General features: G+C 26.0%; 2 protein-coding genes across 2 annotated transcripts; one reads left to right on the forward strand and one right to left on the reverse strand.

Moving 5' to 3' along the window:
* Positions 1 to 1,667: 1,667 nt before the first annotated feature.
* LOC111311149 (CASP-like protein 4B1) lies at positions 1,668 to 6,578 on the forward strand. The gene is made up of 3 exons (XM_022910520.2): positions 1,668 to 2,575; positions 2,641 to 2,776; positions 6,296 to 6,578. Exons 1-3 carry the CDS (start codon positions 2,292 to 2,294, stop codon positions 6,479 to 6,481), a joined length of 606 nt encoding a protein of 201 aa, XP_022766255.2. The 5' UTR covers positions 1,668 to 2,291; the 3' UTR covers positions 6,482 to 6,578.
* Positions 6,579 to 17,261: 10,683 nt separating this feature from the next.
* On the reverse strand, positions 17,262 to 20,255 carry LOC111312103 (putative WRKY transcription factor 33). The gene is made up of 5 exons (XM_022912098.2): positions 19,805 to 20,255; positions 19,496 to 19,690; positions 18,303 to 18,907; positions 18,054 to 18,215; positions 17,262 to 17,960 (listed from the first exon to the last, which is right to left on the reverse strand). Exons 1-5 carry the CDS (start codon positions 20,150 to 20,152, stop codon positions 17,513 to 17,515), a joined length of 1,758 nt encoding a protein of 585 aa, XP_022767833.1. The 5' UTR covers positions 20,153 to 20,255; the 3' UTR covers positions 17,262 to 17,512.
* Between the last annotated feature and the right edge of the window lie 4,471 nt (positions 20,256 to 24,726).

A 24,726-nucleotide genomic window follows, 5' to 3' on the forward strand; every position in this document is an offset into this window, starting at 1 on the left:
ATCTCTGACATTCCTCTTTCAAAGGTGATAAGGACTCTAAGATTAGAATTCGTTGGCTAATGAGAAAAGGTAATAACCGATGGCGATGATTGATTGTTCCAAAAACAAAAAGTCGCAGCAGAGGGACCCAGCCCCAGCCTCACCTTAACGAGCCAGCCTTTGACAGGTTGGAAAGAATCTGTACGTGGTCGTGTCTACACTGTTTCCTGTTTTCAAATTGGAGATACATAAAATAAAATAAATAAATGATAAAAATAAAACCACCTTTTTCTCTCTTTTCTTTTTTTTAATAAAAAAAATAAATACTAATAAAGACAACAAAACTAGAGTGAGAAATAGCTGGGAGGACGAAGAAACCGTTCTTTAATAAATTAGTTTAAAAGATCAAATATATTTGAATTATAATTTATTAATTATTTAAGTTTTTAATATTGTATTATAATTAATTGAGTTATTAATTTTTTATTTTAATTCAATTAAATTTTTAATTAGACAATTTAATCATGTGAAAAAACTGAATTAAGTAATTTTTGAATTACAATAAATTGAATTTTTATAAAGATTTAAAAAAACAATCAGAGAGAAAATAAAGAAATTTTATTATATTTAATTTTTACATATATTAATTATGTAAAATGATTACTTTTCATCTATTTTTTTAATGTCACGTAATATTTTATCTTGGTAAAAAAAATTTAACAATGTTAGTTTTTTTATTCAAATAAAAACTTAATTAGACGAATCTAAATATTAGATTGATTAATTAATTATAATAAAAAAATTAAAAGTTTGGATGATTTTTTAAATTATAGTTAAGAGCCTTTTATACCTTTTAACCAATAAATTAATGGTAATGTATTTTTTTAGGAATTAAGAAAAAGGTTGTTATACTCTTTAAAAGTGTATAGTATTTTTTAACGTTAAAAAATATTTAAAAAAGAAAATTCAGAACTGCATGCAAACTCAAAACTCCAAATCTTTTTTTTTTTTTTTTTCTGATTATAAACTATTGCATTTGCATTCAAAACTTAAATTCATTGGGATGAATATTTTAATTTTGTAACGAATTATATTATTATATAGATAAAAGAGTAGATAAAGAAGTAGCGGGTGGGTTCAGAAATGTCGAGCAAGAGCAAAATTAGGCTGGCTGAAGGCAGAGGCCCACATTAAAATTTGGGTGGGTAAGGCCAGGCCCCATTGGGAATGGGATGAAGTTTTGGAATTGAACCATTGAGTTTTGAGCTGCATTGGCAATGAGACTTTTTCGTGTCTGCTTTCGGTACGATACATTGTTCATATCACGTCATTATATTATATTTTAAATTATTAAATTTATCGAGAATTATTGCTCTTCACTTTTATGGTTTTTTTTTTGTTTTTATAGTATAGGTTGATTATTTATAAATATCATTCATTTTCATTGAAGTATATATTACAATTAAATTAATTTCCAAAGCGTTGAATTGAAAATGTTGAGTTATTTACATGTTTCTTAAAAAAAAAAAAATTTTAAGACAATTTGATTTGGAATTTATTTACTTGTTTGAAAATGTTAAATAACTTTGTTGAGTTATTTGCAGAAACAAGTCATTTGATATTCACTTGTTTCTCCAAAAATATATTTTATTTTACCTGATAAAAAAATAAATTTATACACTGTCATTTTTCACAATGCTTATTATAAATTATAAGTATAAAATTATTTACCTTTTAGATAGATTCCAGTTGTTAAACCAGAATAATAACAAATAAAAAGAACAAAAGGAGAGAGAGTATTAATAGAATAGTATTTTGATTTACATTGACGACATTGTCGAAGCGTTGCTACAACTAATATCGCGTTGCATTGCATGGGAAATGTATTTTAAAACATTTTTATCTTAAAAAAAAAAAAAAAAAAAACTAAAAAGGGGTCTTGTTGGGGTCCACGGGCTGATCTTCCAAACTTCCATCGGTTTCTCCTCACCACAATTTTTATTCAATCTAAAAAAAAAAAAAAACAAAACAAAAGGAAATCACCGTCCATATTTTGGTTATGTCCTACTTATTGGACGAATCGTTTCTCGCCACATCATATACCCAAGAAAATCTTGTTACACGTGTCAATATAGGGACACACGACAGTCCGACTAAAGTTAATACTTCCCTTGAAATAAAGACAGGAGCAGGCTGAGTTGAAACACAACGTTTCTCAATCCCCAGTTTCTTTCTGTTGCGCCAACACTCTCCACCTTTCTCTGTTCTTCCTCCAGCTTTCTCCTCATTTTAATTTTCCTAACACTAATTCAATGTCACTTGATTCCCACATGTCGAACCCCGATGAACCGACCAAGAATAATCACGCAGGATCGGCGGCCACCAAGGCTACACCCACTATCGACGTGGAGAACCCGACGCCGGGATTGGGGTTCGGTGTATCGGTGATTACCAGGCGCTGGAAAAGGGAGGATTTGTTGAAGAGAGGGTCCGTGATCGCCAGAGGATTGGCTTTGTTGTTCTCTTTTCTTTCTTTTATAATCATGGCCAGCAACAAGCACGGTGGTTGGAATTTCGATGACTATGAAGAATACAGGTACTAGAAAGTCCAATCATATTAGATTGGAAATTAGAGTTTAATTTGTATTTTTTTCTTTGCAGGTATTTGTTGGCAATTGCAATTCTGTCGACTTTGTATACAGGAGGACAAGCGTTGAGACACTTGAATTGCATTTGGAAAGGGAAACAGATATTCGGACAACGTATCTCTGCCTTGATGGACTTCTTAGCGGATCAGGTTGGTTTTTCATCAACTTCTTTTTATTTGTTTAATAAAAAAATTGTGTTTGTCTGCTAAGAATCGACGGGAAAAAGCAGATAGAATTACTGTATGCCACGTCAACTGCAAGCTCTCAAAGTGAGAAAATGTTTGCAATTTGATTTTATTAAACTGGACTAGGTGATCGAAATTTGATGATTAAAAAGTAGTAAATAGAATTATAAAATAAAAGGTAGTATGAGATGAACGAAAAATAAAAGAGGAGTCTAGGAAGTCTCTGTACGGCAATCATTCTGGAGGGCTGCTAAAACAAATCAATCTGGCACGTGTGCTTAAAAGTTACAGTCTTAGTCCGCATGGCACGTCTGATTTGAAAAGTTCCACTTTAACCAAGACTAGATGATACCTGCAGCATGCCAGGGTTAAAATTTTTTTTTTCTATTTTTATTCATTATATTTTTAAAAATATTTATTAATTAAAAATGAAAAAGAAATAATTAAAAAAATTCAAATGAGAATGACACATGAATGTTTAAATTTGTCTTTCCTTTTCATAAAATTTATCTAATAAAAAATCAAATTTTAAAAAAATGAAAAGAAAAAAAACAAAAAGAGAAAACAAAGAAAAAATAAAAATAAAAAAAGAACTCATAGAGTATGTCATATGAACATCCCTATAAAGATTAAAATATTGATTTCTTAAATTAAGATATCAAATAATAATTTTATTAATATAATACACTTATAAATATAAAATTAAATTAATAATAAAATATTATATATATATATATATATACCTTAAAATAAATTAAGACAAAGCACTTTAAACACATTTTCATCTTAATCTTATTTTTTTTTAAAAAAAAACTCAATCTATCCCAACTCGAACTTGATTTAAAAAATTATCTCATATTGGATTATGATGGATTGAATCCGTCAAATATGGATAATTTTGGCATCTTTATTAATTGACACTTTTTATTATAAAATTTATTTAATTAAAAAAAAAAAAAAAAGCAAAAGGGCAAAAAAGCAAATGGGTGTGCCACATAGACACCTTCGTTGTCCTTTTTTTTCACAAAATTAGTTTAATAAAAAAGTTATAAAAATTAAAATAAAAAAATGAAAAAGGAAAAAAGAAAAAGAAAAAAAAAATGGAAAAGGAAAAGGGAGCAGATTGGAGTATTATGTGAATATCCTAATTGAGTTTAAAATTAAGGTATCAAATAATAATTTTATTAATAAAAATCAAAAAATCAAAATAAAAAAAATAAACCAAAAAAGAAAAAAGAGATCATTGATGTGCTATGTGAACATCCAAATTGGGTTTAAAATATTAATATTTTAAATTAAGGTATAAAATAAAATTTTTATTAATATAGTACATATATAAATATAAAATAAAATAGATAAAAATATATACTTTTATTTATACCACGAGGTGGCTTGAGTAGAGCACCCTACTTCTAATTTTATTCCGTCATTGTTTTCATGAAAAAAATTGACCCGACTTGACTCAAAATTTTTACAAAAATATCTATGTGGAATCTACAGGATCAAAACTTATTTGATACTGGTTGTTTTGCCATCCTTATCAACTAGACTATTTTGTTATAAAATTTATCTAATTAAAAAATAATAAATAATAAAAAAAACAAATGGGGTGTTATGTGGATACATCCGATATTATTTTTTTACAAAATTTATCTACTTAAAAACAATAAATGAAAAAAATAAAAAAAGAGAAAAATCCTATTGCATCAGATCATATCAAAACTCATTGAATACGAATTATTTTACTATCTTTATCTATTGGTTCCTTTTGTTACAAAATTTATGTAATTTAAAAAACAAAATAAAGGTAAAGGCAAAAATAAATTGGGGTGTCACGTTCCATTGAATTTTTTATATGAATTAAAAAAATGAAGCAAAAAAATGAAAGAAACATAAGGTTGATCATCAACACCTTAAGTGACAATAAAATAAAAAATAAAAAAACAAAATGAGTAAAATTTATATAATATAAAATTTAAAATAAAAATAAAAATGAGTAAAATTTATATAATAGATGGAGGATGGATTACATCTTAATTATATATAAATATAGCATTTTTATTAAATTAAGATTTTAAATAATAACTTCATTAATATAATATATATAAGTATAAAATTAAATAAATAATTAAATAAATATAATCATATATATACTTGTGGCAACACGAACATCCTAAATTCACTTTCGAACCCAATCTTGATTTTAAAAAAAAAAAAACTACCTAATCATGAATTTTTTAAAACCACATTTATTAGATCAGAGCAAATCGACACCAATAGGATATGAGTTATTTTGTCATCCCTACATCTATTACTTTTTTTTTTTTATAAAATTTATCTAATTAAAAAGTTAGAACTTAAACAAAAAAAAAAAGGAAATGGTTAAAAAAAGAAAAAAAAAACTAATGGAGATATCATGTGAATATATTAAATTAAGGTATTAAATAATAATTTTATTAATATAATACATATATATATATAGATATAAAATTAAATAAATAATAACATATGTATTTATATATATCCGAGTGTGATGAAACACCCTAAACTTGCTTCCCATCGAATCTCGATTTTCAAGAAAAAAACTCAATCTGATATCAAATTAAAAAAATGTACATATTGAACATGAATAAATTGAAATCAACTGGTTATTTTGTTATTTATACCTCCATTGACATTTTTCTTTAAAAAATTTATTTATCAATTTCTTTTGTTTCAAAAATTATTTAATTAAACAAGTAGAAAATAAAAACAAAAAAAAAAAGGTAAAAAAGCAAAATAAGATGTCACATTTGCACATCAATTTTTTTTTCATAAAAAAAAATCTCATTAAAAAATAAAGAAAAAAAAATAAATGACAAAAAATAAAAAATATAAATTAAAAGAAAGAAAATTGAGTTGTCATGCGACATTAGTAACGATGATTTTTTATTACAAAATTTATGTCATGGATTTAAAAAAAATAAAAAAGCAAAAAAACTAAAAAATAAAAAAGAAATGACCAAAAAATAAAAAACATATGGATGTCACGTCGTACCTCCATTAATATCATTTTTTCAAAAAATTATTAAATTAAAAGTGAATGAAAAAACAAAAAATCAATAATGTCAAATAGGTTCTGCACAAGAAATTTTAAAATATTAAAAAAGTATTAAATATAAAAAATAAATAAAAAACTAAAAAGCAAATTAATATATGAACCTATAAAAAAATTAATTCAATATAAAAGAAAGAAAAAAGAAAATAAAAAAAAGAGTTGGCTGACACGGGGTGCATCACATTAGTAAAATGTATGTATTTATAGGATGTTGATGCTTTTGCCAACTAAGCCAACTGCAAATTTCCAGCGATATATAGTATTAATTAGGTTTCTTAACCCAACAAGAGCATAATTGATTCCATTTCCTCTTAAGTTGTTGGGGAATGTTTGTTACCAAGCTTTATTTATAATTCGAAAGGATTTTGAAATATTTTAAGCTGCAGATGATGGCATACTTATTGATATCATCAACATCTTCGGCGATTTCATTGACAAACAGGATGAGAGAAGTGGGAGACGACTCTTTCACTGATTCATCAGCTGCGGCTATTTGCATGTCTTTCTTTGCATTTCTATCTCTAGCACTTACTGCCATGGTTTCGGGCTTTAAATTTTCAACTCAATCATAATCTAATTATGGCTTTCAGCTTTTTATCCTTTTTCACTTTCTCCCTTTAGTGATTCTGTGTATTTATCACTCATTTGTCGTGTATGTGAGATATCACATTTACATTTGAATGTTAAATGCCAAGCAACAATATGTGTATTTTTTTTTTGGTATATCTCACATTAAATAAAAAGATTTACTTATTAATGAATAAAATTAATTTTTGTATTAATTTATTCATATTTTAAATAATTATGTTTGAATAAAAATAATTATCATATGACCAATGGTCATAATTATTTGAATATAGATAGATTATTATTTATAAAAATTATAATTATACAAAAAGTCATGATCATTTGAATAGAAGTTTATGTTTATGTTCATTTATTATAAATAGATTTTTCAGTATAATTATTTTCACTATTTTTAATTGGAGAGTTTTAAGTTTTATTGTATCTTATAGGTATAATTGATTTTAAACAAGTATTCTTCACACCTTAAAGCCAAAATTCTTTTATATTATTTTTATTTTCTTATTTATTTTTTCTAACAATTTAAAGGTAATTATGAAAAAATTTTATATTTCTTATTTATGAAGAAGCAAGAGAAATAAATTTTCAGAAATGCATCGGTGAAATCCAAATTCTGGAAACAATTATGGATAAAGAGAAATAATTCTCTATCATAATGTTAGATAAGTTTTTCTTTAATTTTTATTCAAAATTAGTATACATTTATTTCATGCACTATTGCTGGCAAGAAAATTGACCAAATGCAATAGATATTTATATTTGGGTATATGGTCAAAATGCTATTTCTTATTATTGGGTACAATGCCATAATTTTCTGTATATGAATTGAAATTGTCTCATCAATTGAGTTTAATTGATTGAAAACCCAATGTAGATAAATGTCAGGATGGGGAATACTGTAAACACACAAAGAAAGAGTTAAAATCGGTACATATTTTTCATGAAAACATGATTAAGTGAATTGAAATATATGTTTGAAAATCGTCAATACTTTTGGATTGAATAATAAGCCAAAAGTAGGTTTATGCACGAACTTATAATGTGATTCATTGAGACTAGCTTAGAATAATCATAAGCCAAAATGAGCTCTATATATCATTTACATATAAAAGTGTGAACTCTAAAAGTGATAATAATAAATGATTAAAATACTTTTAGTAAATAAAAAATGATAATAGTGAACAATCAAAATATCTTGAATAAAATTTTTAATAAAATTTAATTAAAATGATTTTTTTATTATTATATTTCTATTGAGATTAATTATAATTTGAACTCTTTTATTATTAAACTTCTTAAAAAATGCAATTTAAACTCTTTTTTTTTTATTATTAGACTTTTATTGAGTCAAAAAAGAATTTCACATTAAATACAAATACAAAAAAAAAAAATAAAAATCCAAACTTCTTTAGAGAAAAGGGTTTGTAATATTAACAAAAAATTTTATTTTTCACATTAATATCGGATTTTTTTGCTATCCTTGTTTAGGTAACTTTGCAAATGACACTAACTTTTAATTAAAATTAGTTAATTTAATTGTTTTTTCTTTGAATTTTAGAGTGTTTAATGCTTAGGCACCTTTTGTTGAACTAAATACAAATATATAATTATAAAGAATGTTTGCAATTTTTATGTAAAATTAGGTGATTAGAGACTTGGGAATTCGAAGAACAAAGGTTTCAACATCGTAGGGAAAAAGATCAAGTGCATGAATCATCACAACAGCTTATCCAAGGTACATTTGCTTTTGCCATTAGCTTTGAAAGATCTATCAAAGTTTAATTTAGTTTATCCAACTTTAGGTTTTTCCCATGCAACTTGAACAAGTTCTTTTAGCCAGTTCCTAAGGAACAATTGAATATGGTTTTGTATCAGTTTTAATTTGACATCTAAATATATTGAGCAGCAAAAACAATAAAGTTAAAGGTCCTATCAATTATTTAATCCAAAAAGTGTGGTTAGGATCTGCAAAAAGAAGCATTTACCTTTAGTTGATTTAAGTTCCAAAGGTTTATAGAAGTGGATCTTAAAATAGACATAAGTGGGAGATCATTAGCTTAGACGATCATCATAAAATATTTTCCAGAGTTTTAATAGGTAGTTGTTTCATTTAATAACAAAACAATTTAATCTTCCTATTTTAGATTTTTTTCCAAAAAAAAAAAAGATCAATTGAGTTAGAAAACATCCCAAAAAACTGAAACTAAAAATGAAAAGGTTGAATCATTAAATAACCAAAAACACTTTGACTTTTCTTTATTAGATTCAAAGAAAAGAAAGAGACGGTTTTCACCTTATATAAAGATAGATCCACACAGTGATAACCATCAAGAAAAAAAAGTAAAATAGATTCCAAAGAAGCAGACTCTTCAGTACTATTGCTCAAACTATGCATGAATCCTTTTCATATGCCTATACAATTAGCAATGTCTGAGGAAGAGTCACCAAGTATTTGGAAAGAAATATAATCAATAAACCCATGTTCATGAGTTTGATAAGTTGATCTAGTTATAGAGCCATCCTACACTAAAAAAAGAGAAAACATCTTAACGTAGAAGAATTAAACAAGATACAAACCTAAATTGCTACCAATGTTAGAAATGATAATATAAGATATGTAGCATTTACAACTTTCATTTAAATATAAAAACCAAGAAATGTGTGACCATGATTAGAGATTGAAAAAGAAAGATGGGTAGGCAAGGGGTTACATTGTAGTATGTTACTGACAAAGGAAGACTTAAAGACATCTACTGATGAAATACAACAGAAAAGCAATGCAAATGAAATGAAGATGTAAGGTGTGATTCCAATGAAAACCCATTTTTTTGGAAGCAATAATCATTCACATAAAGTTCTGCTTCAATAATTAATCATTTATATTTACATTTACATAATTTCTATGCATATCCACGAGTCAGTAGAAAATGGTGTGTGCGTTATCAATAATAAAATCTTTATTAACAATATTTACTAATTGCATGATGAAGGTAATAAAAAGCAGAAGTACCTAGATTCTATCTATTGAAATTTCTCAACTAGTGTCCTTCGTAGATATTCACAATCTGAAAATCTTCCAAAATGAACCTAACTTTCTAACTATTTGTAGTGTTTCCCTGAACAAATACAAACATCATATTCTTTCAAGGATTAAAAATTGACATTTTTGATGCACAAAACATCTGCTTACAAACATCATACATCTATTAGAGATGCATGCATAAATTCACAATCATGCACGCCATATGTATATGCTGTTAAATTAACAATCATTGAAGGAGATTTACTACTAAGTATGTCGCCTGATAAGTACTAAACTAAAAAGGTTTTTCATTTTTACTTTTTTAATCAATAAATTCAATATCATTCAAATTGATTATTTGTAAGGAGTACATTTTTCTTTTTGTAAAAAAAAGTTTGCTAAAAAGTTGTTAGCTTAAGAACATAAGCATATGCAAGTTCTAAAAATGCTCAGTGAATATCTTAAATTAATTGTTTACAATTATAAGAATATGCATAATGTCATTATCATTAAAAAGTTTAGATCAAGTTAGACATCAAATAATATCTTTTAAATGAAAACTTTTATTTGATTTCTTGTGCAAAACTTATGAATGTTTTATCTTTTGTGTAAAAAATCTTCTCTTATTTGCAAACAAGTGGTTAGCTCATCTCTTTTGCAAAATTGTCTGCTGATTGCTTGGAATTTCCTACATCAAATTTAGCTAGAAATCAAAAAGAAAAGTTATGCATCAATGAATTCTTTCAAGGTGAAATAAAATTCATTGGAACATGACAAGATATCAAGGTTAGAAATTTATTTTTTTTTAAATTATGTATTTTAATATTTATATATAATAAAAATTAATGCATAACAATTTTTTCAAATAACAGAAGTTAATCAATGAAAACACCAATGGAGGATTATCTTAAGTAAAAAAAGAGATAAAAGAATGATGGGTTATACATAGCTCTATCTTCTTCCTATGATAAACAAAGTTAGTTTGATATGATTTTTAAATGAAAAATATACAACTATATTTATTTCAATTTTCTTTAGAATTAATATGAAACTATTTTATTAGGGGAAACATTATATACTCCTTTGTTTTCTCCATTATATCAATTAAGAATATTCCATGTTGTAATTATTATGATGCTAAATGTTTCAATAGGAGCCTCCATCATTTTGTTGTTAAACTAGTCAAGCAAAATTAGTTACCACTTCTATTCCATAACAATTATACTGTCTTTTTGCATCTCAAATTAAAAGAAGCCATTGAATTTCGAAAGCACATTAGATTTTACAATAGTATGTTCTCATTCACATCTTTTGGAGTTAGGTTAGATAAGGATCTTGTATCTTCGAGACAAGGTATTTATACCTTTCGAACGTAATGGCATATATATGATGGTATTCCAACATTAGTTCCAGAAGAAAATAATCCATATTATTTTTAACTATACTTTTATGATTCTGGTAATGAAAAACAAAATAGAATGAAAATACAACACAATGAAAATTTAAGGACAAAAGTTGTGAATATACTAATAAAAATTCTAGAAAAAAATTCTTATACCTAAGTCTTGCAGAGATTAAAAGATATATTTTTTTTTAGAATTTTGAAATTCATATTGCAGTAATGCTAATATAGATCAACGAGTTTATAATCATCCATTTGCTGATCAAGTAACTTACTATTAAACTATTAAACAAAAACTAAATTATCAACAATTTAGTAGAAAATCATTCATAACTTATTAGTAAATTACTTATAAATTAGTAGTAAATTAATGCTAATTTAGTAGTAAATCATTGGTATTTTAGCAATATATCATTGATAGTTTAGTAATAAATCACTGATAATATAATAATAAATCAATTATAACTTAATTGCAATCATTGATAAATATTTTTTTTATACTTAAAGTTGTCAGGAATTGAACCTTGGTTACTAGTAGAAACAAAGTTAGAAATTTCACTTTGAGAAACTAGGATAAATCTACCATGAAACCTATTCAATAAAAAGTTTAGTGAAAAAAATTATGAATTTGAATGAAACAATAATGTTATTATATAAAAAAAAAATTATCTTATATTAGAACCGAACCCGTGCTTTTCTACAAGAATCTATTGTTAAAATATGAGACATAAATTTTATTAAGAATTACTAAAAGCATAACATAAGTTACTAGAAAGTTAATTACTAAAATTAAATGAACAGGTTACTAAAATTTTATCAATAGATATCAAAATTATATTATAAATTACCAAACAAATATTGAAAGTTATTAAAATTGTATTGAACATTACCAAAATTTTATAAAAAAATTATCATAATCAAAGTTATATAAAAAGTTATCAAATTTTACTTATATTATACCAAAATCAAAATTAAATTCTTAATATTTATCATTACCATCATAGTATCAACAAAATTTATTTATTAAAATGATTTTTTTAAATTATGGGAGATTTTCGTCAAGTGTTACTTGTTGTTCCACAATGTACAAGAGCATAAACAATTAATGTTAGTTTTGCAAAGTCATATTTGTGGAGTACGATGGAAAAATTGAAATTGAAAAGAAATATGAGAGTAAGATTAGATGATGGCTTCAATGAGTTTTTGCTTTAAGTAGAAAATGGTGTTGAACCAACAATAAGTAATGACTTAATTCTTTTTTCAAAGGAAATGGTAATAAAATACGAGAATGATGAAATTTCAGATAGAAAGTTGATTGACAACATTTTTCTTTTTCTTACAAAGAATGCCAAACAACAAAGAATAAGCATATTGATGAATTCAATGCAAAAATGATAAAGATACTCCTAGGTATCAGTATCAATAAAAGTTAAATAATTGCTAATATTGCCATATTGATATTTATATAATATATATGATTAATTTTGATTATATATTTTTAGGTGAAAGTAGAATATTCCATATCAACCAAGCATGGTGCAAAAATTACATAAAATTCACTACAAATTTTGGTTCGAGGTAAGATATTTCATTATAATACCATGTTATATACATAAAATAAGTATGCATTTTTTATTCTAATCAAATGAAATTCAAACTAATTTATATCATGTATATAAGTATATGTTAAAAATGGAGATTAGTGATGGAAAGGAAAGTATTATACTTATTTTATTTCAAGTTACAAAAACTCTTATTGGTTATGAAATTTCAAAATATCTCAAGTACTTAAATGATAAGGTAATAAATTATTATTTACACAATTGTAATTTAATTTAATATAAAATATTATTTATAACATTATTATTATTTAATTGCAGGAAGAAACAAAGAAGAGAGGAGAACATGATTATTTCAACAATTTGGTTTCAAGTCTAAATAAGGAATTTAAATTTTTACTACAAATAAATTAAAAGCAAGAATTTGAATGAGTTAAATGATGATTGATTGCAGACAAAAAAAAAATTAAAATGAAGATAAAGATCCACCAACAAAGAAAAATAAAAGAAAGCTCATGAAAAAGCAAATAGTAGAAAAAAAGGAAAATGTTCAATCCAGTTTGATTATAATAGAAAATGATCCTTTAAAGAAACAAAATGAAAATAAAAATAAAAATGAAGATGATGACCTTACACTAGAAAGCTTCAAGAAAAAATTTCTTAATAAAAATTAAAATAAAGAAAGATTAGATATTTATTTTTTATGGAACTTCTTTTTGAGTTTTTATATATATTTTTTTGAATTTTAAATTTTATTTAGTGTAATAATGATTAATTTAATTGTATTATATAAAATTATTAAAATTAAATTATTGCATATTATATTTTAATTGACTATCACGTACATGTGCCCAAAAACTAGTAAAAAGAAAATGAGTTTTAAGGAAATTGAGATTATTGATTAGAATCTTTATTCATAGTAGAAGTTACCAGAAATGTGCTAGAAATAGAGTGTCCCAATAAATTTATTTTTAATTATTTGTGGTTAATTAATACATATGTTAATTAGATGCTTGTTTACTATTTTATTTTATGCTTATATTGTTTAATCATGCCTCTATTAACATGCTTTGAGTTAAATGGAAAGTTTATGTAGTGCAAAATTTGATTAATTAAGCTTTATGCTTATTATTAATACAATTTGCTAATAACTTGCATTTATTATTTGTTCAAAAAGGCATGATTGAAAATTTAGTTCTTAAATAAGCATGATTTTATGTTTACTCAAGCAATTGTTAAATAAAAGAATTATGAAAGTATGCTTAAATTTATTAAAACTATGTGATAATGTTTTAGTTGGAAAAAGCTAGAGAAGTAGTAATATACCTTTGTTATTTTAATCTTTTGCCCATATGATATTTATTTATGATTCTATACTTTATAGTTTGGGTAATAAATGTATGCATTATTACCATAATGATTATGACCATGTATATATCCAAGGTAAAATGCACTTATATTTAATATATCCACCATGCATATAGCATTTTTAAGAGATCTCCAAGAGAGATACTATGGAATTATAATAGAAATGCATATAAAAAGGTCATGTTCAATTGTGGTGCCATAAAAATCTTGGCAATGTCAAGAATATAAAGTATATATCCATTTTTATATTTATATGTATATTAGCTAAAAGTGGATATTGAGTTTTTCAAGTCTTTTAATTTAGTGAATAAGCAAAGATCACTCAATAATGTTAAATTCATGGTTCCATGGGTTATCACATTCCATGGCTTAAATACATGTTTTGTGAATTTTTGCATATGGTAATGAATTGAAACGTTCATGAGCCTAGAATTGGACATGGAGAACATATGCATGGTTTGCCATATATTAAGAAAATGAAAATGGATGACTATATGAATGGAAACTCAAATTATTTTATTATTAGCATATGTGGCATCTATATGCATAAAATTGAAAATAAAACGTACAAGTCTCTATGGTACACAAGTTTTTATAATTTCACAATAAGGGTACCAATGAGAGCTTATATATGCACTATTAATATATGGACTTAATAATAACATTGAAAATAAAAGTGTACAAGTCTCTATGGTACATGAGGTTTTATAATTTCATGATAAGGGTATCAATGAGAGTTTATATATGCACCATTAATTTATGGACTTGATAATGATGATGGCTTTCAACAACCTCAATCCTTGAAATTTATCACTAAATGAGTTATCCACGGAGAAAGAGGTATGACTCTTAAATGAATAGTATTTTTTATAAGCTTAAAAATGATTTATTTATAAATAATACACAAATAGTTTTTCTCAGTGGCCTTTGCATAAAAGTAATATTTGTTTAATTATATTTATAATAATTATGACTTGCATAAATGAACTACATCACAAAATTATCAAGATATCATATATAATTAATCAAGTCACTATTTCATTTATCTTTTCACTATTTGGTGTTTTTTTTTTAAAATAGGAAGCCTCCAAATCTACTATTAGTGAAAGATAATTAACAAACATTTTATATCTTAATATTTTCTTCTTATAAAACTTCTAAAACTTTTATTTAAACTCAATATGAAAATATACATCAATAAAAATGATGTCAAATATAATCACTCTCAAAATTTTTTTTTTTTTAGTATATACTCATGCTTTCTAGTTTCTTTTTAATATTTTCATGCCAACTCATGGAAACTTATAAATTTATTTCATCATGGACACAATTCACCAATTTATTACCGTGAGTATAACCATGTCCATCACCCAAAAGGATCAAATAGCATTCATCTTGCTATTAATTTTTTTTTTCATTCACAAAATTTTTAAATCACTCATGGCTTTCAAAGTAAATATACTTTTATACTTTCCCTATATCTCAAAACTAAAATTTGAATGAGACATTTTTAATAAAAGAATGCATATTTACACATAGTGAAGATGATAAGAATCAAAAGACATAAAATTGTCACCATAATATTGTAAGATTTTAGTATAATTTTATAAGCAAATTATATAAGCTAATAACTTTAGTACACTTATTAAAGTAAAATTATAAAAAAAAGTCCTTATATATCTTAAAAAGACTAAAATGGTTTGGTCTATCCATTCAATTATACAAGAAAAATAATTAATAGATAGAAGTATAGAAACAGAATGGTTTTAATTTTATATTAATGAGTATAAAGTTTTAGCCACAACCAACATCATCTATTTCTTAAAATGACAAAAACGATGCAACAATGTCTAGAGCATATAAATGATATACAAAATGAAAAGTTTGAACATATTAGCTTAAAGTGATTATATTAGAGATTCAATCTCAAATAAGAGCAATTACCATAAAAAAATATTGAATACCAAAATATTTGGTTAGTTGTACTACAAATAGAATAGATATAAACCCTTACTATTAGATACCAATAATGAGAATCCAACTTTTAATTAGTAACCTCTAATTACAAAGTTTAATGGGTAAAAATAAGTTGTTGTTATATGTCACTAAAGTACTAGTAAAATTTATTCAAATTTTAGAAGTTAGTGTAATCTATTGCTTGGAGATAATGTGTTTTTATACTCTTAATGGAGTCTATTATTTAAATTTCTAAAGCAATGTAGACATAATGCAAACTCTACCTATATAAATATAGAAGTGATGCCACTTTAACAAGAAGAATTAAGGTCTGTCTTGTAAATATTTATGAATATGATAAGCACATGATCATAATAGTGCTAAAACGATTATAAACATCTAACAAAAGATTAAATAAATATTATATGTGTTATATTTTTTATTCTAACACTAAAAGTTAAGGTTTAATCTATGAACACCATCAATTTTGTTAGAATTCTAAGATATATATGTTAATTGAAAATTTAAATCCAGAGATACCTTCTTGTATTTTTAATATTTATTTGTGTGAAAAGTTAAAGATTAATCACCAATATTGTAAACTAGTGAGGGATTGTTGATAGTTTAGAATATGGTGTATCCCAAATTGGATAAAAAGATTTAATTATTGATGAATAAAAATAAATTTTGTATTAATTTTATTCATATTTTAAATAATTATGTTTTTGAACAAAAATAATTATTATATAACAAATGGTTATAATTATTTGAATATAAATAGATTATTGTTTACAAAAATCATGATTATATAAAATATTATAATTATTTGAATATAAATTTATGTCTATTCATTCATTATAAATGAATTTTTTAATATAATCATTTTTACTATTTTTGATTGGAGAGTTTGAGGTTTGATTGTATCCGATAGATAATTATTTTTAAAAATATATTCTTCATTCCTCAAAGCCAAAATTTTTTCTATTATTCTTATTCTTTTATTTATTTTTTTTAAACAGGTATAATTATAGCATAGTGATTGTAACGCTTTTTCTCTCTCTCTCTCTCTATTTTTCTTACCTCAATTTATGTTTGATTGTTTTGAAACTTGTAGTGAAATGCCATTCTTCATGTTGCTTAAAGTTCTTCTAATCAATCATTGTGGATTGAGATGTGCATGATCAATAGAAAAGGCAGTCATTCACTTTTGGCCAAACTTGACAATAACGAACAGTAAAAAATTTTCTACATTTCTAAGTGTAGTAAACGGATTATTATCGTACAGGACAAAAAATGAAATTTGAAAACAGGGTGAAGAAAAGAAAATTGCATGGTCATTACTCTCAAGCAAGTTTTTTTTTTTTTTTTTTTTTTTTAAGGAGGGAGGGGAGGAGGGCGAAGAGTGGAGGAAAGAAAGTCACAAGTAAAGGACTACCAAAATTTCACAAAGTAACTCGTAATTCATGCTAAAGTTGAAGAAATTCTTTATTAACCACCGAAATCCATTTTCTTCTTTCTACTCTTACAATCTGCCAGAAAGTTGAAGTGAGGCATTGTTCATCAGGCCCCGAAACAAATGAATAAATGCATTAATTTGTGTACAAGTCACAAAAACCTACATAACCAGGTAACTATATAGATATACAATAAAAACAAGTAAAGCTAATTGATAAACATCTACTTTGTTGATGTGCTGCTAAGGTTAGTTGTTTCACTTCCAAGACAGGAATCCATCAAGACATGAATCATCCCTTGGTTCGTCCTTAGCTCTAGCAAATGCCCCTTCAGAGAATTGTGCTTGGCTCATGTAGGAGCCAATGGGCTTTCCTGAGAATCCAAAGTCACCTGTGTTCTGCAGCATTTCCAAGGTAACTGGAATTTGGCTTCCTGATGTTGGCAATCTTGTCTGAATGGAGTTTGGGTAACTTGTGTTGCTAGGCTGACTGGGGACAGCAGAAGGCCTTATAGGCATGGCCATAGGAGCATTGCTGTTGCTTGCTGTGGGAGGTCTATTTATTGCATAGCCGCTCCCACGTGCTGCAGGAACATCATGGTTATGTTTCCCTTCGTAAGTTGTGATCACAGCCCTCAAATCATGGGATGCTCGCTCAACATGTTTTCTCACCGGACAGCCAATTGTTGTACATTTGTAGTAGCTCCTGTAGAGTGGATAACAGAACAATTTTAGATAAGTTGAATAAAATCTGTAAGAAACATCAACTTCATGAACAATTAGGTGAAAGAGTAATCACCTTGGATTGGGATTTCCCTTAACTACTTTCTGCCCATATTTCCTCCACCGGTACCCATCATCAAGAATGTCGATATCACTTGTTGTTTGCACCACTATTCTAGGCTCTCTTACGGTTCTGCTACCAGAACCTATGATAACCTCATCCTCATTTTCACCTTTCCTACAAAAGAGAAAATTACAAGGTTAGAAAACAATTTTGCTTCCATCATAAAAAGCCATTAGCGAATCTCTTTTTTGCTAGGCTTACCATCTTTTGGCATCAGGTTCATTTTCATTGTCATCGCCACCTGGATTACTTATTGGTGAAGCTTGGTCAAAGTCATCCTCCGCCAGGGAACCTGAATTATCCTCTTGCATTAAAAAGGAGTCTGTTTGTTCGGTGCCTAATGTGCCTACAGATTGATCAGATATCTCTGAGTTGGTGCATGCAGTATGAGATGATGACCTTCTTGTAGATTGAGGCTTGGGATGGTTGTGGCTTCCTTTATAAACTATTTCAGTTATTTGTCCATCCAAAGATCTCTCCACCTTTTTCTTTGTGGGGCAGTTAGGATATGTGCACTTGTAATAACTGCGTGGGTTCTCACTTCCTTTCACTTGTTTTTGCCCGTATTTTCTCCAATTATATCCATCTTCCACCTTTCCGCTCTCCCTGATAAACTGAGACGATTGATTGTATTGGTTATAACCAGCTGGCTGGGAAACGGTATTGCTTTGCAGATTTGTTTGCAATGGGGCCATTTCCGTGGAGAAGTTCTGCATCGGCGCAAATTCTGATTTTACTCCACCAACCTTCTCTAAGGTCAAATCAGGTTGCTTCATGGGCTCGCTGAAATTCCATGTCAATTGTTCCTGTTCATGAAGTGCAAAATTAGAGCAAAAATTGAAGTATAAACAAATTAACCTGATTTCCATTGTAGACATCACATCAATTTAAAACATTTTGTTTAGCTAAAATATACATAGCCTAGCCTTTTAGGATACTGTATCTCGAGTTGAATCTTTAAATTTTATGCTAAATGCCTGGATATATCAGAAAAATAAAAACTTTCAGTAACACCCTGAAGGAGTTGATCCTGTCCAACCAGGCTGAGACCATAAGTCTTTGTGCGAACTTAGCAACCATAAAAGTAATTTTGTCTCCCTATATTTTCGGAGTACCATTTGTAGGGAAGCATGCTACTGTTTTTCTTGATTCTCAAAAAGCCTTACTTATTTTGTAGCTGTTGGTAGTTTAGTTTACAAACCGACAAAGCATTTTACAAGGCAAGAGTATATTTTATTTTCTAAACACGACAAAAAAAAATCTGCGACAATCCCAACAAAAGACTGAAGAATTAAAGAAAAATTAGAAGAGATGTGATCGTTCTATCTCCAGACGAAGATGTTTGACGATTATAGAAGACAAATGAAAGAAAAGAAGTTAATGAAGTAGCGTACCACCGAAACAATGTTGGAAGAAGATTGAATGGTGGATGATGATGAAGTTGTGGAAGGCCTTGGCTGCGGTTGAAAGGAGAAGTCAAAGAAGTTGTTGGGTTCCCCCTTGTTTACTTGTTGATTGTCATTAGAATTACTACAACTCCAGTTTAAGGTTTGACCAGCAAAAGCCCCCGTAGTCGGCGAAGGGAAAATCTATAGAAACCCAGCAAAAGAAGAGAAGAATTCCATAATTAGTATAATAAAAATAGAAAATATTCATAAACACGTTTAATTAATTGTTCAAAGAGTAGAAATTAAGAAACTCACACTAGAAGTGGAGAAAAGAACAGGTGAGTCCAGGAAATCATTAGAGCTAAAAGCAGCAAGTGGAGTTGTAGCGAAGTAAGAAGAAGGAGAAACAGGAGTTGGAGATATGGGTAGCGAAGAGGGAGCAAGTGACTTGAGTTTTGGAATTTCAATGCCAAATTTATCATCAGTTTCAGTTGGGTGGTCAGAAAGTCCCCAACTGGGAATTGACGCGCTTCTTCTGCCTTGGATGTTGTCCATGTTCATAAAAGAAGAGGAAGCAGCCATGGGGAGGGGGTTTGAGCTTGAGAAAGACAAGGCTGCCTCAAAATTTATAGAAGTGTTGGATCCCGATTGGGAAGAAGCCATAAAAAGGGAGAGCGAAGGAGGAAGAAGACAGGTGTGGGTGGAAAATTAGATGGTTATTCATGGTATTGGTGGCCTATTGCCTATTGGCGAGTTTTGCATTAAGGTCTCACCTCACCTCCATGCTTCTTCTGAGAAGCTAAAAGCAAGTTTGACCGTGGAAAAATAATTCTCAGTCAAAGCTTGTGGCTTTGACTGGACTAGCCATATTATGACACATGAAAGGCGGCTGACGATCAAGCTGCGCTGAGCAGCGCCTTCCCATCCTGTTTTGAAAATCCAACTCTCCATGTTGTTCCACGTCCGTCATGGAATCTCCACTTGGCTCAATCCCATAATTTTATTTTATGAATGAACTATAACGCTGCCCCGTTTCGCTGGGACGTCATTTTCTTCATATTTTTTGGTTTTTTAATTTAATGGGTTAATATGTAAAATGGTTTTGGTATCATATACTTTTTTTTATCTATCGATTTAGTATTTAGGAGAATAAAATTTTTATTTTTATTTTTTAATTTTTATTCTGTCATGGTAATTCACATTATTATTATTAAAGTGATTAACATAATATAAATATTCAATAAAATAATGTTATGAATTGAACCTATTCAATCATTTGCATGAAAGTTATTGTCGTGTTAACAAAATTTTAAATTTTAAAAAATATTTTTTAATTTTTATTTAAATATTGACGTGATAAATAGATGATGTGGTGATAACATAATATTTTATATCATGTATCATAATTTTATTAGATATTAATATTATATAAGTAATTTAACTAATCAATATTAGTCATGAGTACCAGAGTCCTTAATGGATTAAAGTATGAAATTGACAAAAAAATATATAATACAAAAGCCATTTTTGTATTTAACTCTAGTTTAATTAATAGTTACAAATGATTTTAAATTATATTATATTAACTAATAATTATTTATTTAAATAGTATTTATTTATGTATGTTTTAATGGATTATGTATTAATAGATAGTATTTCACCTATAAGTATTATAATATAATTAATTAATTATAATTTAAAATTATGTGAGATCTATTAAAATTTTATTTACAGTTCATATTTATAAGTGATGGACTAAAAAATTTGTAAGTGATATTTTTCCATATTAATAATATTAATATAATTATATTTCATTAATTATGAAAATTAATTATTATTTATTGCATAATATAAATACATTTGCAAGTATAAGTTATATATATTTAAAAATATTTATATTTTATTATATAATTTAATGTACCTTTTTACTTAAGGTATTCAAAATATATCATATTTCGTGCTATAAATGTTTCTTAATAATAAACAATATAATTGTCAGATAAAACAATCATTTAAAATATAATCTCAAAAATAATTTTTTAAAAATAGTAAAAATAGCTTTTATTTTTATTATTAGTAAGTATAAAATTTTCATATTAATAATAACGAGGAAAACAAAAAAAAATTATAATTAAAATTATATATATAGTATTTCATGTAATGCCATTAAATTTTCTTTGTAAATTTTCATGCCATGTTACAAGCATTATAATTTTCATTAATTGATTGATCAAATGTATGATTTTTTTAAATTATTATAATTTATAATAAATTTTTGTTAAGATATTTAAAAAAAAAAAAAGGAAATAAGAATAGTAACTTAATTTTTATTTTTTTTTGTTTTTTATATTTATATAGTTATCATCGTTATTATATTTATAAGATTCTAATTTTTTTTACTTTATTATAGAAAACAAATGATAAAAACTTAAAATTTATATATAAAAAAAAAACATCAATTACAAACACACATCGTATAAATGATAAAAACTACTCAAATTCCATAAAAAAAAAAAAAAAAAAACACTCAATTACAAGTTCACATCAAACAAACACTCACTTTTTTTGTTTTCAAATCCAATTATAATCCAATTTACCAATATCTAAATCCATCAAACTGAACAACTTATTTTACTTTTTCGATTTACTAGAAAAGCTTACCCGTCAAAACCAACTACTTATTTAACCTTTTCTATTTATGAAAAAAGTTTTCTTATTTTTGTTTTTCCTTTATTTTTACTAAATATTTTATTAAAAATTAAATTAACATTTCTTTTTATTTAAATATTTTCAACATTTTCAACATTTTTAGTAAGATTTTATTAAACTCCCCCATTTAAGAATTTTAAAAAAAAATCACAAGTTACAATTTTTTTTAATTCCATCATTAGAAAAATTTTCATTTATTTTCAAACTTTTATAAAATTTAGTTGATATAAATAAATATAATTATAAAAAAATTTATAATTTTATTTATCTAACCAAATTTTTTAATTTTTTTATGTTGTCAAATGATTAAATCATGGTTCTAATTTAAAATTTTAAATACGTATGAAAACAAAAAAGAGAAAATAAATAAAATAAAACTAAAAAACAATATAAAAGAAACTAAAATTAGAAAAGAAAAAGCCAAAGAAAAAAATTAATTGCCATTTTTGTTATAGAATTATACCACAAAGTCAAAATGATTATTTATATTGTAGTTATATTATTAATATAAAAAATAATTATATATTAAATATGTATCATAATTAAATATTTTAAATAATTTTTATATGATTATATTAAGTATGTAACAGTATATTATAATTAATTTTTTTTAAATAATTTTTATATATTTATATTAAATTAAAAATAATAATAAAAAATTATTAAACATATCAAACATGAAAAATATGTTTCGTGTGTCTTATACGTGTATATGTATAGCACGGTTTAATTAAATGTACTTTTTGTATCATACATGTATCGAAATTTGTATCAATACGATTAAATATAAAATATATATTTTTAAAACTCATTTGATTTTTTTTGTGTTATTTTGATATCATGTGTAAATTTGTCAAGTCTAATAAAATTATATTTATTTTTTATTTATTTATAAAAATTAACTTTAATTTAAAGCATATAAACTACAATATTTATATTTATTTTAAAAATATTATTTTTTTACTTTTGACCTTTTAACAACATTATAATAAAATTTAAAACTTGAACTCAGATTAAATAATCTGTTTAAATTTGATCTAGTTTGATTATAAAAATTAATAAATTGAAATCGAAATGAGTTGAACTCGAATATCTCGAGTATCAAATTTGAAATACCCAAATCAAAATTATTTGAACTTGAATTGATTAAAATTAAAATGACTCAAATCCACAAAAAATGATCTAAATCTAAAATGATTCGAATTCAAAATAACTTAAAATCGAAATAACTTAACTTAAAATTGACATGATATTTTTAAAACCTATAATAATTCGAATTAATTAATTAACTTGATTCAAATCCAAATCAATTGATCGGATATACATAAATATGTATCAATGAATATATTTGGACAAAAATTGACATGATATTTTTAAAACCTATAATAATCTGAATTAATTAATTAAATTGATTCAAATCCAATTCAATCAATCGGGTATACATAAATTATGTATGTATCAATGAATATATTTGGACAAAAACTTTAATGAGGGATGGCTTTATCGTATTTGTATTTTTTGTTTTCAAGTTTCTTCTTAAATATAAATAAATGATTGCAAAATATTACTATTTATAAATTAATTACATCCTATATGTCTTTATATAATGCATGTGTATGTGCATGCTATATGTATAAATAAATGAGAAAAATTGGACACTTTGGTGAAAGCGTATTTCTGCCATCTTCTCCAAACCTTAATTTGCTAAAGTTGTTTGTATGAAATATCGAGTGTGTCAAATTTTATTATGATTAATCAACTTGTCCAAGTCATTTTATGAGAAGAATTTGATCATATATCTTGTAATTGTAAACTTATATTTATTTTGTCTTCAAATCTTTAATTTAGTGATTAAAGATATATGAAAAAACATTAAAAATCTAATCTCGAATTAAATTTTTTATCATTCTTCTTACTTATATTAAGATTTTGTTCCCTTTATGTAAAAAAAAAAAAAAAAACTTACATTTATTTCATAAAAAAGGAAAAAGGAAGCAAAAATTTTAGCAACTAGGGGAGCAAATGCCCATAAATTAATTACTTTATTTATATCTAGATCATACCACGTGGGGGGGGGGGGGGGGGGAGAACACAAGCAGGCAAGCCGTGGTGGATGTCAAGCTCCCTGCAAGCCGAAACTGTTCTTGTTATTATTATTTTATTTAAACCAATGAAATGGTCTTCCCTCGTAGCAACCTTGTAATTTTGACCATTTCTGAAGGCGACATCTGTATTTACAAATTTGCTAAATACAAAAACATCAAGTCGCTAAAATCACCCGGCTTCCATGGTGTGGTGTGGATGAATCCAGCGACCTCAACTTTGTATTCGAATTCCGTTTTGGTTTAATAACAGTATATATTTTTAATTTAGTTGGAACTTGAATGCTTTCATCTGGTTTAATTTAGCCCCCAGTTAGAAAAACAGAAGTAGCATAGCTCCGGCGGCCTTTCTTTCAGGAAAAAGATCAATACATCTTCTGGATTCCATTGGTTCATATTTTGACTATTTGACCATATCAGTTAGCT

This window comes from Durio zibethinus, chromosome 1 (genome assembly GCF_047325235.1).
Source record: "Durio zibethinus cultivar Kanyao isolate XHJ-2024 chromosome 1, ASM4732523v1, whole genome shotgun sequence".
NCBI lineage: Eukaryota > Viridiplantae > Streptophyta > Magnoliopsida > Malvales > Malvaceae > Durio > Durio zibethinus.

What these genes read in the sequence shown, in the direction of transcription:
- LOC111311149 (XM_022910520.2), top strand. Translation starts at nt 2,292, where the DNA reads ATGTCACTTGATTCCCACATGTCGAACCCCGATGAACCGACCAAGAAT. An exon ending in GATGACTATGAAGAATACAG is followed by an intron (nt 2,576 to 2,640) that starts GTACTAGAAAGT and finishes TTTTCTTTGCAG; the next exon opens with GTATTTGTTGGCAATTGCAA. An exon ending in TGGACTTCTTAGCGGATCAG is followed by an intron (nt 2,777 to 6,295) that starts GTTGGTTTTTCA and finishes TTTAAGCTGCAG; the next exon opens with ATGATGGCATACTTATTGAT.
- LOC111312103 (XM_022912098.2), bottom strand. Translation starts at nt 20,152, where the DNA reads ATGGCTTCTTCCCAATCGGGATCCAACACTTCTATAAATTTTGAGGCA. An exon ending in CTTCCAACATTGTTTCGGTG is followed by an intron (nt 18,908 to 19,495) that starts GTACGCTACTTC and finishes CTTCATGAACAG; the next exon opens with GAACAATTGACATGGAATTT. An exon ending in GAACCTGATGCCAAAAGATG is followed by an intron (nt 18,216 to 18,302) that starts GTAAGCCTAGCA and finishes TCTCTTTTGTAG; the next exon opens with GAAAGGTGAAAATGAGGATG.